Consider the following 15063-nt stretch of genomic DNA (forward strand, 5'->3'; position numbering starts at 1 on the left):
TCTACGACAAACACTGCAGGACCTGCTTATGCTAATGATTACCGTAAAAACCTCAGCAAGCATTATTAACTTTCCAAAGAACAGAATAAAAGATTTTTGTGTATTTCCAGTATCTTCATCCCAGAACACAAGATATCTTTCCAAAAATGCTAAGATACACCATCATTTTTAGGTCATATACACCATCCTTCAGGAGCTGCACTCTGCCACTGAGGCAGAGGAGAGACAGTCTCGCAAGACATATTCAGATTTAATTGTCATTAGTGATAACAGTCAACACCTAAATTGTGAGCCAGATCTGCTCAGTAAATTAAAATGCAGCCTGAAGTCATTCTTGAACATGGGAATAAAACAGCTCCTCTCAGCATTATGCTATGGATGCTGCCATTTGCACTAGTGGAGAGAGGATTTAAACACCCTCTGGTTTTTGTGAAACAGGTTTGACCCTCACATTCCTTGTCTATAACCCCAGAGGACTTTGCCCAGCTCCCAAATACACACAGCCGGATTTAAAAAGTACATTAACTTTCCTGAAGTCAGCACCAATTCCTGCAATTTAGGATAGCAATATATATTCACTCAGTCTGGACTACCCTAGAGATTTCCCTGTCATAAGATCAGAAAACACTGAATTTTAAAAGCAGGATAAAGACTTGCTACATTACCTCGTATGTGTTTCATTGATATATATGACATTACGCAGACCCAAAGAAGGAATACTAGCGTTGAAGAAGTTATCCTGTAAAACCAAGAAAAAAAAAGGTTGGCGGACTACTTAATTACATAGGAATAGTTGTGCCTCTACATTCATCATAACATTTAAGATAATGCAATGTTTTTCACCTCTGTTATAAACAAAACCCAAAGCAGAGAAGTGCTGAACTTGCTTATAAAGTACACACAAACTGTTCTGAAATGTAAATGAAATTCAGAAGTTCACTATTCCTAACTCCAATACTTTCAAAGTATTCTCTAGGCTTTACTGCATACAGAAAAGGTTGTATTCTTCAAGCTGCATACATAAATTGGTTGTATTCTTCAAGCCAGAATATTTTATCGCATTCTGATGTAATATAAACCAGGACTTGTCATAATACAGAACTCATACTTGAGACAGAACTTTATTAAGTCACATTCAGTGTTAGTATAACCATGAGCCTTTTGACACTCAGTCTGTGACAACCAGTTTGCCAGCAGATCAGGCATCACATAACGGCAGCCCAAGGGTCAGGATATCCATCCATGGTTAGGTGGCAAATCTCCACATTCCTGCTCTGCCTGAACAACAAACTCAATCCAGCCTTCTACATCCCTGATACAGACTCTACGTGCCAGGCTATTAACTGTTCCGGAATGAGTTTGGGAGCAGTTCCACTGTGGATAAAAAAAATATTCCTTGCCAGGAAGACCTAAACTTTGATATTACGTATTCCAAGTAAGTAACTTGACCGAGAGGCTAGTTTCTTTCTGCCCAAATAATACTTAATTATAAAACTGGTAGCATGCCAACAGTGAATTACAGCTAAAACCACTGGGACTGTGCATGTCAAGGAAGACAAAACATGACAGTGAAGGAGAAAGATGGTTACCAGCAACAGCTTAGCTGCGGAACAGCCTCACTACCACTTTTGCAATGGGAATCAGGCAAGAGTCTCATTTGTTTGTATTTTGTTTAGGACATACCATTTGCCACAAATTAAAATATGTAAGTGTCCTATGTCATTTGCAAATCAGGTAGAAATTACGTGCTACAGTGGGAGCACACAGTCTTTTGCCCCGTGTTAAAGCATAACTGCATAGTACATACAATCAACAAATTGTTGCTCTAGGCTTTTAAGAGGAAGCTTCAAGGTAATACTAATTTCTTTGACTATACATTGGTAATTTTTTGTGGATCTTAAAGCTAGATGAAATGTTCTGGCAAAGAGAAGTGAAATGACTTGCTCTTGGTCTCCCAAAAAATCAGCAACAAAGTTAAGTATCACTGAATGCCCAAGTCCACTCCAGTGCTTTAATCATTAGATTATAACCTCGCTCTGTGAAATTCATCCTCCAGCTGTAATGTCACACTTCAGCTTTTCCTTATTTAACTCTTCCCCCATCCTGTGTCAGGCAGAGGATGTGGTTCTGTGAGACAAGTGAGCTGATAGAGCATCTCCCTGCTGCTGCAAGGAAGAAGCCCAGCTCCTGCTACCACATCCTACCCTTTCCCACTGAACACTATCCCTCACCTCTTAACTTACACCATCTCTAGCATTCATCACACCCCTTAACGAGCCAACTTCATTCAGACAAGCCAGAAAACTAAGACAGCCAGAGTAAATGAATAAATAAAGCAGGTAATTTTCTGCATGGTTAGTGAACTTGATCAGCCCCCAGGAGAGCAAGAAGGAAAACTATAGGGAGAAGCAAGACTGCCCACTCTGAGCATTGGCAAGCTGTTAGTTTGGCCAACACACTTAAGGAAATGTGTTTCACTCATCCATCCCTTTTCCTTAAGAGAATTAACGAACAGGCTGCTCAAAAAAAAAAAAAAATTAAATATCTGGAGTCTAATGAGAGGATCTGCTTTGTTATTGTCTGCTGCAAGGATGGTATTTTCTCCTTGTGGCAGAAGACAATAAAGGGCTTAATCAGGTCATGCCCCTTTCCTGAGTGGGATCTCAGGATAGGCAATTAGTTTCTTATTAAATGGACAAAATACAGAACAAGATTTTTATTTTTAAAGCATAATTCCCAACTTGAGAGGAACAGCCTAATTACTAAATGTATAAAGCCCTAAGTTGAGGATTCCTACACACCTTTTTACAAGTCAAAACACTTAAGTGTCTGTTAGAAGTAGTCTCAGTTTATCTAATTGCTTGTCTTGTTGCCCATATCATACGTAGCCTTCACAGAACATTTGGATTTCTATCCCACACTTGTATGTCATTGCTGCAATTTTCTATTCTGGCATAGGAATAGAGTGAAATAACAACTTTTCCTTGGTCAAAGAAACAAGCAAATTTTCACTCTAGTCCAGCCAATCATGGAGCTCAATGCAGGTGTAACTGAGTGCGATTGAAAGCCCAGGTTGTACACGTAGTCAAATTACATGATGAACTGGTTGTAAACTATATTATGCCATTTATCAGCATTTTTCAGCTTCAGCTTATGGAAAGCCTGCCCAAAGCAGTTCAATAAAGTTCACATTTTAAATCAGCTTGCGCAACCCCTCTAGAACCACCATCTTGACGCTGTTCCCAGCAGACAAATATCCCCACTATCATAACTGGCACTCCTTTTTTCCAGGCTGGGCAGAGTAGCCAGCAATCAGCCAGGTGTAGAAAACCACCCTGTCTCCTCAAGCACAGGATTAATCTCTTCAAGTTTGAAGGGAACATATTGCTTACTTTCAAAACTATACTTATTCTGTGGATAGAGAATTAAGCATCTCAAAAGTAAGCCTTAACATAAGCACCTAAAAGTATGCCTTTCATATGCAGCAAATTCCCGTTACTAATCTACCAGAACAGGTAATTTTTTTCCATACAATTTCCTAGTGCTAATTCTGAAGAGCTGTTAAGTTTTGTGCAAGGAGTAAGTCTGCACTGAAAAGTGGAAGACAAAGCATCACAACAGGTCTGTGTCATCTATTAATTCCATGACAAAGAAAATATAACCATAAACAAAGCTGAAAAACTATATTTCTTTATGAAGGAAGCACATTGTGACCTTAATTCCGAAAGTAACAAAACCACTGAAACTTCATTACGCTGCAACTACAAGTTATTGTCAAACATAATCCAGTCTGTAATCTTCTTACCCGGCTCTGGGGAGTGCATACATAGCAACACCGTCCCACAAACGGCCTTTTTCTGCTCAACAGAGTCTCTTTCCATTTTAAAGTGGCGGATCGGAAGAGAGTAGGCCTAGAGTTACACTCCCCCTGCAGAACAAAAGACCACTCTGTAAGTATCCAGAAATATATGTTTTACTGGGTATGTGAAAATTTTGAGTAAGAGGAGTTGCCAGACACAACAACAATAACAACAACAACAAAAACCAACAAAAAAAACCAAAAAAATTATCCCCCAAAATTACATAAAATTAACACAAATTTTTCCAAGATTTTTCTAAAATAAATTACATTATCTCCAGACAATGCCATTTTTAAAAATAAAAGCAAAATCACACTGTTGTACTTACGTATCCTAAGCACTGCAGCATTTGCTGACACACAAAATTTTAAAATAATAACTCTAATAAGAAACAGCAAGGAAACTGACAGCCGAGAAAAGTGGAAGAAATTAACAGTAAATTACACTCTTAGTAATGTAGGGGTGCTTGTAATATGAGCAATGTACATTAAGCTTTAACTGGACATCACCCTGTAAAATTGCAAGAAGACTGAATGTACACAGAATATTAACTCCATTGACTCTGTACACCCTTTTTCAGCAGTTTCATGCAAAGGGATATGAAAAAGGAACCACTGTGCCTTCTCCAATGTTACGCTGTCTTTCTGAAGATTATAGAACCAAAAAAATCAGAGTAACTGTATTCACAGACCACATTCTCTTATGTTAGGACATAATGAAAATATACTTAACTATAATTTTTACAAAGACATTGACTGTTCCCAATAAAGTCTACTGAATTATCGCTTGCCTGAGAATGAACACTGGATTGCCATTTTCTGAACCATATATTCTAAGTTTTTAATAAAAGGGAAGTTACAGAAACAAACCAAAACATTGTTTAAAATAGCACTTTTAAGTGGAAGAGAAGCAGGGTAGAACCAATACCTTAAACCAGCATAAGGTTTGGGAAACACAAATACAGAACATCACATACTCAGCTAGAAAGCCAGCCCAGTGAGAAACAACTAGAAAGTCAAAAGCAATGCTCAAGATGCCTAAAAACTAAAACGTGCGTATATCGCATTTGGCAAGCGGTATAAATTGGCAACTATTCCAAGGCTAAGTCTTCCATCTGAAATAAACAAGCATCAGGATGCTAAGCCTGGCCCAATCGCTTCTCTATCACCTTCTGTAATGCTAACTCTAAAATTAACCAACTTTGTAACAATACTGTCCTCCTTCTGCTTGCCTCTAAGCCCTGACTGAACTCACCACCACTTTCTTACAAAACCTCCTTCCCATCACTTTTGTCTCACCTGCCTCTATCCCACTGCCTCACAGATCTTTTGGTTACTGCTAGTTGCTGTCCGATGTAACTTACATCTAGCTAGACAGAAAACCCAGCTGCCAGAATGTGTGTCCCTTCCCTCAACGCTGACCATGTCTCCAACTCTTCTTCTGTATCAAGTTCAAACTCCTCCTCCAGAGCCGTGTCTAATTCTTCCTGACCTATGCTTCTAAACCAACTGCTATCAGCCCAGTCCCCATGTGGCTCTTTCTGTTCCACCCAGACCTCTCTGCTCACTGCTCCCTTTGCCTCCTCCAAATCCCAAGCCTCACTCAACAGAGGACACAGACTTTTAATAGGCTCCTTATTTATATCCACCAAATTTTCTCTGCCTCCTGTATTGCATGAAAAGCTCCAGCTACAATGGCTACATGACCATGCACCTTTAGCTTCAGGCTCCTTTTCACTTGTGCATTTCAAACTACATCCTTCAGAACAGCAATGAGGTTTCTATTTGACTTTCTGTTTGACCTCAGCCTACTCCAGAATGGGATTCTGCACATTTACTGCTATATAAAATGATTACTAACATCACATCAGAAGACTGTAAGACTATCAATAGGGTTTGATAGGGTTTTTCTTTTCTAGCAACATTAGTCTTTGGCACAACACTAAACTGTTGGTTCCTCCTTACGTTTCAAGTTAAATTAAAACCAAACTGTATCACGCATGAGAGAGGTGGTGCCTTATCTTCATTCTTCTTCATAATAAAAAAAAGTCCACCTTCGACTTGAAGAAAAAATAAGATAAATATGGCCAGTAACATTCACAATTTTTACTTACCCATTCTTCACTGGAATGCTTACATCTACTGATACTACACTCTGCTGAGGTGGACAAATAGGAAACATCTATTGTTCCAAGGGACAAAGCAGTTTCATCCATGACCCAGGAGTTGAACTGAAGATCAGAATCTGCAAAATAATAACATACATACATACATATATACACACACACGTACACAGAAACACATACACACACACACATAATTTCAGTGATGGGTATCTAGCAAAAAATTAGCAAACTGGTATTTTTGCGCCCTTCATAAAAGTTAGGTTCTGAAGGAGTTTCACTGTGGTCAGAAATCAGCATGACTTTAATACGATTAAAAACCCAGCATATTTGATTTCCATAAACGCAGCACACCAACCAGCTATCTCCCTGTTTTTCTCTCCCTGCTTTTCTTCTCATTACAGGTCAGTACAGTCCCTTTATACTTTTCCACTGTTCTTCACTGCATGGTTTAAACCATGCAGCCACAAGAATACACATTTCAGCCACTTCCAAAAGTTTACTATTCTCTTGCACTCCATGACCTCACTCTTTCATCATTTGCTTCTCAAGGACGCCCATTATCTACAAAAAAATTCATTAATGTTCTCTCCCGAGATATCTCCTATCTCACAGTATATTTTATGCGTCTGATCTAGCTGTAGTCAAACCAGTTTGAAAACTCCTCGGAGGAAGGAGCGCTCTATACAAAAAGCACACCCCTAAACCTGAACGCGCTGCTGACATAAGTGACCTTATGGGCTTGTGGGATTAAAAAGCAGTAAAGTCTAAACTTGCACTATTATTTTAAAAGGGAAGTTTTATAGTTCATATAATAAGCACAGTAAAGAATTCTCCCTTGGCCAAAGAAAAAAGAAAGTAGGCCAAACATATCAAAACCACTTGGCATTGTATGGTATATCCACAAAAGACTACGGATTCAACTGCTTTGTGATGGTGAGCCACTGAAATAGGAATCCAGGCGTTTTCATCTAGAGAAACTGTAAAGTGGCAATACCGCCTCTTCCATCTGTCACTGCAAAGAAACTTATGCTCCAGCCAAGCTACGAGCCATCAGGAATGAGGCTGTTCCCAGCCTGTACGCTAACATTTGCAAAAGCAAGACCTAAAACTTTAATCCAACATTTTGTCTTTCTTACCGTCCTCCCCAAGCAGACACAAACCTCTCCCGTAATACCTCCACGTACAGAGCTCCCCATACAAACCAGTGTTTGAGCTAGTATATCCACGCACACACTTACCTTTACACGCAGCCTAAGTACATAAGTTATCCTTCTTTCTTGGCTGGCTCTTACGCTCAATTTGTCCCTTTTTTTCTTTTTTCATTAGCAAATTAACATCTACACCACTCAGTAGGTAAAAAAAAAAACCCGCTCACGACCACCCGGACGGTGAAAGGCAAACGCGTCTTCCCTGCGCTCAAGGTGACCTTGGCTGCACCGGCACGCATAAAAGAGGAACTTTTAAAAAAAAAAAAAGATACGTAATTAAAAGCCTGCCCGCGCAACGGCAGCTCTCTACGCACCTCCGCCAGAACCTGCCCTGCCGGCTGCCCGCTCTCCGCCGCGGCGCTCACGCTGTCGGCCCGCCGACGCACGCCATCCTCCGGGCTCCGACCGGGGCTCCGGCCCCCTGCACTCTCACGGCACCTGCTACAGAAGCAGAAACGCGGCGGCTGAGCGCGGGTATCGCCCGCCGAGCGTCCCCGGGGCAGCGCCGGCGCCCGCTGCCAAGGGGCCGTCCCCGCGCTCCGCCGGACGCCGCCGGGGGCGGGCGCCGAAGGCGGGCGGCCGCCCGCCCCCCGCCCCGCAGCTCCCGCACCCTCAGACGCCGCCGCGGGGACGGACGAGGCTCCCCGGGCCCGCCTGCCCCCCGCTCGGCTCCGCGGCAGCCGCGGGGAACGGCCGGCCGACCCCCCCCCCCCCACACACACACACACACACGCTCCGTCCCTGACAGGAGGCGGCGCGACAGGCGCCCTCCGCACCCGGGCCGGCCGCTCCTCCGCAGCGCCGCGCAGCCCACGCCCCCTCCCGCCACGCGGCAGCCCCTCGCCCGGTCCTGCCCTGCCGTCCCCCGCCGCCGGGGGCAGCGGGCCCGGGCCCGGAGCCGGAGCCGGAGCGGGAGGCGTCTGCGTCTGCCGCGCCGGCCCCTACCCGCACGGCGGGCTCCGCAGCGGCCGCTGGACCCCTGCCCGCCCGCCGGGCCGCGCGGCGGCGCCGGGCCTGACGCGACTTCCTGAGCGCCCGTCGCCATGGTGCGGGCCCGCCGCCTCCCCCCGCCCAGCCCCGCGGCCGCCTGGCCCCTCGCCGCGTCCCGCCGGGGCGGCAGAGAGAGCCCGCGGCCGCCCTCCCGCTCCTCGGCGACCCCTCTAGAGCCCCGCGCACCCGCTGTGGTGCCCGTCCCCGCGCCGGCAGCGGGTCCGGCCGCCCCGGCTTAGGACCGCGGCCCGGCGCGGCCTCTCCCCCCTCGGCGCCGGGCGCCCCCGTCCGCGGCCGCCGCAGGTGCGGGGGCATGGTCGGACAGCCCGAACCGCCACCGAGCCGCCTCCCCGCCCCCTCCTTCTGGCGGCAGAAGGGACTGACGGGGCTGTTCGGCGCTCAGATCCGAGCCGCGGAAAAGGAGAACGCGGGGAAGGTTACGTAAAATCGCGTTTCTGGGGGTTTACGGCGACCGGGAGCTGCGACTGCGTTGCCGCCGACATGGAAACAGTTGCAGAAAATTCGGGACGGGTATCGATCTGCCCACCCGGCCTTGCAGCGGTGCCAGTTTGCCTTTCACTGAGGGCAAAAGCAAATGTTGATTGAGATTGCTGCATATAGACAAACATGGGCCGAGAGTATTCTTTGGCTTTGGCAGTCTTGGGCTATTTAAAGATAGTCTTTCTGTGGCTCAACTTGAGTTACAGACCTCTGGGAAGGCCAGCACCCACGTTCCTTCTTCGAACGTCCAGGTCTTCGCGGTTATTCAAAACAGCGCAACGCGGGAGTAAAGTGACAAAATACGGGGTGTCATTTTACGCCAATGCAAATACTCTGCTCACAAATTCAAGTAACCCAAGGAGGTATTCTCCTCCTAGAGGTCTCGCTTCTAGATGTCGTTTTGAATTTATTACAAATGAGAACGGTTAAGCAGGAGTTACAAATGCTCTTCACACATAAAAGAAAATGCATGCGATGCGATAGGCAAAAAACAAACTGCTACGTGCATATGCGAGTTGCTGTGCTTCCCACAACTGAGTGCCTCCCGGGGAATATCACTGGGGTATTGGAGCTGATACTTTATGAAGAGCGTTTGCAGGTTTGGGGTCAGAAGAGATTTTGGACCTGAATTTTCCTCTGTTTAGCAAGAAAAAATACTCTGTTTTGTTGCAAGGTGGACTTTGGAACACAAGATGTCTACTTTTCAAACAAAAAAATACAATAAGCTGTGATGTAGTGAAATGTACAACTTGTGTAAAAGTTTGTCTTTCTGCATAATATACAGTGCAGCACTTGTGCACAGTGTATAGCAAAGCACCATTTTCTAGGGCATGGTATTTTGTACAGAGAAAGGACAATGTCTAACTGTATTCCTTACAACACATTCACATACTAAAGTTTTCTCCCAGTTTTCTCATCATCTGGGCCAAGAATTCCAGATTTGATTAGCGGTTCTGTGTGTCAGTTCTCGTGAAGGAGAGTTGGTTGAAATAGTGCCAAACACCCACTTTCAAGTTTTAGCCTTGAAAAGCAACGTAGCCAGAATCTCTGGCCACTTCTGAAATACAAGCCCATAACTGTCCAGCTTTATAACAAAGCTTTTGTCTTTATATCAACTTTTTCTTGAATTGATTTACTGAAGGTCAGCTGGGAAAGAGGGGGCAGATTCTGCTTTCATCTGGGTCTATAGCAGCTAAGTGGATTTGTAACTGCTTTGCTAATCAGAGCCTAGCCCAGGAGGCCATCTATCTGGAAAGAAACTATATAAGGGTTTCCACCGACAGAGAGCCACAGTGCTATGTCAGATTTGTGTGATCTCAGTTATTACATCCTCAACTCAGCTTCGCTTGCATAATGAGCATTGCATTGACTTGGTGGAGTTGTGGAGGCCAGAGAAGGAGACGTCTGTCTCTGATCCTGTGGCCCAGCCGGTCCCGCTCTCAGGATTGCGTGGAGTGTGTCCTAGGTGCATTGGAAGCTTCAGAAGGGGAAACTCTGAACTCCACTCAGAATAAGTGAAATCCAGTGTCACATCATGTATTTTTGTAATTCTCTTTGCGTAAAGGAGCAGATGTCACAGAAGTAGTCAAAGTCCCAATATAATGCTGCAGCCCACATCCTGATCACTGCTTCCAGGATGGGTCTGTCTGTGTAAGACTGTGTGCAATGCGGGAAGTCAGAGCTGTGACTAAAGTGGCAGAATTATCTCAGAAATCACATTGGAGGAGATGATTCAACAACTGGATTACACGAAAACTGGATATAACAGGGATGGCAATGTCTAAGAAAATGCATGAAATGTAAGGCAGTTAAAAATCTTATTAGTGTCTGCTAATAATTTCATTGCTCCACTGCATTTGTATTGTTACTCGGGAACTTCTTAGTAGGTACTTTATATTACAAAGGACCATCGATATTGCTTACACACAACTTTACCTTCTCTAGGTATGGAATCACGTTAATTTTTTTTCCCCTCCCAGGCACAAAAATAGGGGATCAAACAGTGCACTCAGTTTCAGTGTGCTATAATGTAATTCAGAGCAAACTTTCAGCCACTGAGTGCAAAGCAAGCTTGTCTGCTTTGCTTCCTTCTATAAAAGATGAATTATAGTACATTCAGAATGTAATATGGATCTTTTGGCATGATTTTTCCTTGCATGCTTTTACACTGGTGTATTTTTCAGGTTGCGAAACAGTTATTTCTGTGATATAAGTAACACAAAAATCAGAAAAAAAAGCTTCAATGGCTTTGTCATAGTTTTGTGCAGTCTCTAGAGTCTGATTTTAGTATCATTTATGAGAAAATTGCTTAGGCTATTCTCCAGACTGTTTTGAAAAGAGTAGTAAATAGATACAATGTTTTACTCAAACATAGTAATACTGTGCAGTGAAGACGAAAAAAAAAAAAGTTGTTTCTGGTATGATTGTAGAGCAGTTTACTTGTTTTTCTAACCTTAGAAAATTCTTGGCTTATTGTGAAATAAATCCAGAGATAATTTTGTCACTCATCTGAAAAGGATGCAGAATTAGTCCAATGGCAATTGCAGCTCAGCAAGATCTTTTTACAAGATACACTTGTATAAATCCTCAGGCTTAGTAGTAAAATCTCATTTCAGTATTGAGAGCTCGGTGATGATGTTGTGTTGCCATGGAATCAAGCAAATGGGAAAAATTTTGGAATGCCCTAAAGGAACAGACTTTCAGAGCTGCATGTGCTCTAAAAAGCTCAAATACCACTGGGTCTCGCTTCCAGAAAAGAGAGACTCTATCCTGCTTCCATTGAAGTCAATGGGAGGCTTGCCACTGATCTCAGTAGGAGCGGGAGCATGCCTAAGTTTTGCAATCCATCTTTTTAAACTTCTTAAACCGAGGTGTTTGCCGTGCCAATGAGTCCAGGGAGGTAATTTGCATATGATGGCAAATCAGCAGAAGCCTGGCTTTGTGTGAATAAGCTGCTGACCACATCGTGCATAGCAGCCTGCAGATGAGAAAGAGCTGGCAGGACTCGTTTGTTTTTGTACATAATGATTAGTCCTTCCTATGTTTAAATTCCTCATGATGCTTTCAGTGGAGTTCAACAAAGTACCTGTTTGCTACACAATGCTGTGGAGAGGAGGAGGGAGAAGGGACGAGGGGGACTTCTTTTTACACTGCCTCTACCCCGGGTCTGTGCTCTCAGCTCCCTTCCAGTGATTCCCATGATGTCACTTTTAGTAATGGAGACATGTTTACAAAAGAGTACACAGCATCCTCTTTAAAAAGAAACTTTCAACCCGGGGAGTGCTACAAAAGTTAGGAAACCAAAAACTGCATGAGGAGGGAGTAAAGATCCAGACAAAGGTTCTCTGTTTGCAGTGACCGAACTCGACCTCACATGACTATGAACAATAATGAATATGCAATTTGGCAGTTGCAGAACTCCATGTCAGCAATATTGCCTTTGGTATACGATGTATTAAGAGCATCTAAGAGTGGCAAGTAGCCATGAAAAGGACTGATAAGATTGTACGTAGAAATGCTTTGGGTATACTTTATATCTCCTTTCAAGACAAATCATTTCTTCTCTTCTATTTCATCTCCCTTATCTTGAGAACAAATGGAAAATTCTTTAAGAGTACAGTGACTCCCTCCTATATAACACAGCACACTGTGTTTCTGTAATTTCTTCTCATTCAAATATCATATTCATTACTGTAATTTTGAAAAGATACGTGCATTTCAGCCCAAGCTGCTCCTAGCTTTTCCCTTGACCTTGTTAGTCACATTAGTATAAAAAAGGCTTTTGTTCTAACAGAAAGCACTACTGGGTTAAAACCAGTATAACTAACTTTTACACTTGCAAACTTAGCACCATTTATCTATCAAGCAATTACACATATACTTGTATTACATACAAATCAGAAAATCTCAACTATCCAAAGGAATTTGCCAGTATTTTTAATTTAGGAACACTGACTGACAGAATGTGGAACAAGATTCTTCCTTACTCAGACCTTAAGCAATTATCTGCCATAACAATGCAAGCTTCCCCATGCCTTCTGTGAATAAGGGGTACATTTTGTAAGGGTGGTTATTTCAGTTCTCTGCATTTGTATGTTGAGGGTATCTGCAAAGCTGACATTTTATCCAAGAGTTGATTTTATCTGAGAAATAACACAGATGAAACAACTAATTTACTGTATATAGGCCCTAAATACTGTTGGATACCTCAAAAATATTATCCATCTGTAAATCATTAAAAATCAGTATGCACGGGGGACTGTGGTCACAGAAAGGATAAATCCAGTTTTGTGTTTGCAGATATTTCAAGTTTCACTAGTGGCCTTATTTTACGTCAGGCCCAATGGACTTCTACTTGTTGCCAACTCCCCTGCAGAAGACAGACAGAAGATGGGTTTCTTCTCCTCTGGTTCTCTCTCCAGGAATGCAGAGCTGCTTTCTATCCCTCCAAAGAAACAACCAAGGAATAGAAATAAAGAAATCTGAGAGCTGAAGTCAGTATGGACCATTTTGAAAAAACAGCATATAACAAAAAAAAATACCTCAACAAACCCACAAAATTGTGATCTTGTCAAATTTGCTGTGACTCATCCTTGAGGGATTGCAAATTGTTCTAGAATAACACAACCCCTAATTATTATGAGATGCTAGGCAAGTCTTTCATCAGTATCTCAAAAGGAGGTAGTTTTCAATGCTCAGGTTTGCTCTGCTGTGCAGTTGTTGGCTTTAGAAGGACTTGTCATATCCTATAATTTAAAGCACTGTAGGTTTTGGAAGTTGGGATCACAGCTCTTGCAACCGCCAGTGCACAACAGTCTTTGCAACAGAGGGTATGGCCCAGGTGTTGAATCACACGATGTCCCACCTCTCCCCTCTATTACAGGTATTCAGGACCTTAATCCAGGAGTTGGCACTGGAAGAGTCTTAATGCCTTTGACAAGGAAGATGCAAGACCCGTTCATTGGGAAATTTTCTCAGAATTTTGGGGGCATCTTTGCAAACACGTTGGGAGGGTTAGGAGAGCGTCAAGCCATCTGTTCTGACCTGATGCAATGATCCTGATGCAGACTACCATATATTCCAATGAAGGCTTTACAACCCCAATATTTTCCAATCTCCAAAGGGCAACACACCCTGCCCCAATTTACCCAGGCAAACAAAATGGATTCGCTGATTTAGGTTTTGCAAAAAGCAAACAGGAAGTAAAACTTCCCACAGATGTCTTTTTTTTTTTTTTTTTTTTTTTTTTGTAAGTCAGTCTCACTAAAAAATACAAGGTCTCCAGACTTTAGTTCATCATAGATATATATAATTAAATTTATGTAACTGAAATTTTAACCTTGCACACAATCAACAAAAAGTAAACTATCAATTTTGTTTCAGTGCTACAAAATTAACTGAGGGCCCTGACAAAAGCAATTGTTTTGCCGTCTCTTTGCACTAATCTGGCTACACCAGTTGTTACATTCCAATTCTGACATTCAAATCATGTTGAGCAATTTTCCCACAGTGTGTTTCCCAAACAAAAGCATTTTTTTCCACTCCCACTTATGTGTCTCCTGGATCTGGGAACTGCAGAAAAATATCCTTGTTTAAGTCCTAAGACCTGGCCAACAATTGTATTGCAGTGCTAGATTTCACAAACTATCAGTGATCATTTGAGCAAAACGATACCAACTGACCCGGCAAAAGCATATCTTTCAGTTACTAAATAACAGATATTCAACTCTCAACGTTAAAATCCTACCTAGTTTGGTTTTTTTACCTGTTTGAGCCATAACCCAATACTTTCCCAAGCACCTTATGCCTTCACGAGAGCAGAAATATTTTTGTGTACACCCTAAACTATTAAATTGCTTAATTATTCCAGGATACTCACCTGGAATGGCAGAGGTCTTGAAAAGGGTATCATGGCTTGCTAAGAGGTGATGTTTTTGCAGCTCTGGCCTTTCCCCTTTATAAAAGAACAGTGCATATTACTAGCCTGGTATTTCACACACGACCAGCCATTGCTGCAGGAAAACTAGATGGGGCACAGCATGACAGGCTGGTTTCATAAAGCTGTTTGTGGGCTTAGGACTGAGTCACTCCACAGGTCTTTCAGATTTAGGATAATGCAGGATTATATATGCCTTGTTTATTCTTACAGCACTTTCCCCTTTCATTCTCTCCATAGGAGGGGTAAAGCAACAGTGGTTTCCGAAGGGTTCTTGTTTGTTTTACCTTTACCTGCAGTGAGAGATGGGACTACACATTCCCTGCAGCAAAGTACCCTAGGCTGTAGAATAGAGGTGTTTTGAGCCAGGTCTTTTGGGGAAGTGAAATTATTGATGTCTTTCATTAGGACCTAATCAACTTAACCTGAGCTACCAGAGAAGGT

The 15063-nt window shown here is 43.0% G+C and overlaps 1 protein-coding gene across 5 annotated transcripts in view; it reads right to left on the reverse strand.

The window, feature by feature from the left end:
* GPAM (glycerol-3-phosphate acyltransferase, mitochondrial) overlaps positions 1–14726 on the reverse strand; it is a 39321-nt gene extending 24595 nt beyond the window's left edge. Inside the window, exons 1-5 of one of the 5 annotated variants that reach the window (XM_049810378.1) lie at positions 8139–8164; positions 7508–7634; positions 5974–6104; positions 3806–3928; positions 666–739 (exon numbers count right to left, since the gene is read on the reverse strand). In XM_049810378.1, the coding sequence (XP_049666335.1) occupies positions 666–739; positions 3806–3928; positions 5974–6075 (299 nt within the window). In that variant the 5' untranslated portion in view covers positions 6076–6104; positions 7508–7634; positions 8139–8164. Of the gene's footprint in view, positions 1–665; positions 740–3805; positions 3929–5973; positions 6105–7507; positions 7643–8138; positions 8174–14562 lie in introns of those variants that run through there. The other 4 variants (XM_049810381.1, XM_049810377.1, XM_049810376.1 and 1 more) reach the window with 4 other exon arrangements.
* Between the last annotated feature and the right edge of the window lie 337 nt (positions 14727–15063).

The sequence above is a fragment of the Accipiter gentilis genome, chromosome 9, assembly GCF_929443795.1.
Source record: "Accipiter gentilis chromosome 9, bAccGen1.1, whole genome shotgun sequence".
In the NCBI taxonomy this organism is placed as follows: Eukaryota; Metazoa; Chordata; class Aves; order Accipitriformes; family Accipitridae; genus Astur; species Astur gentilis.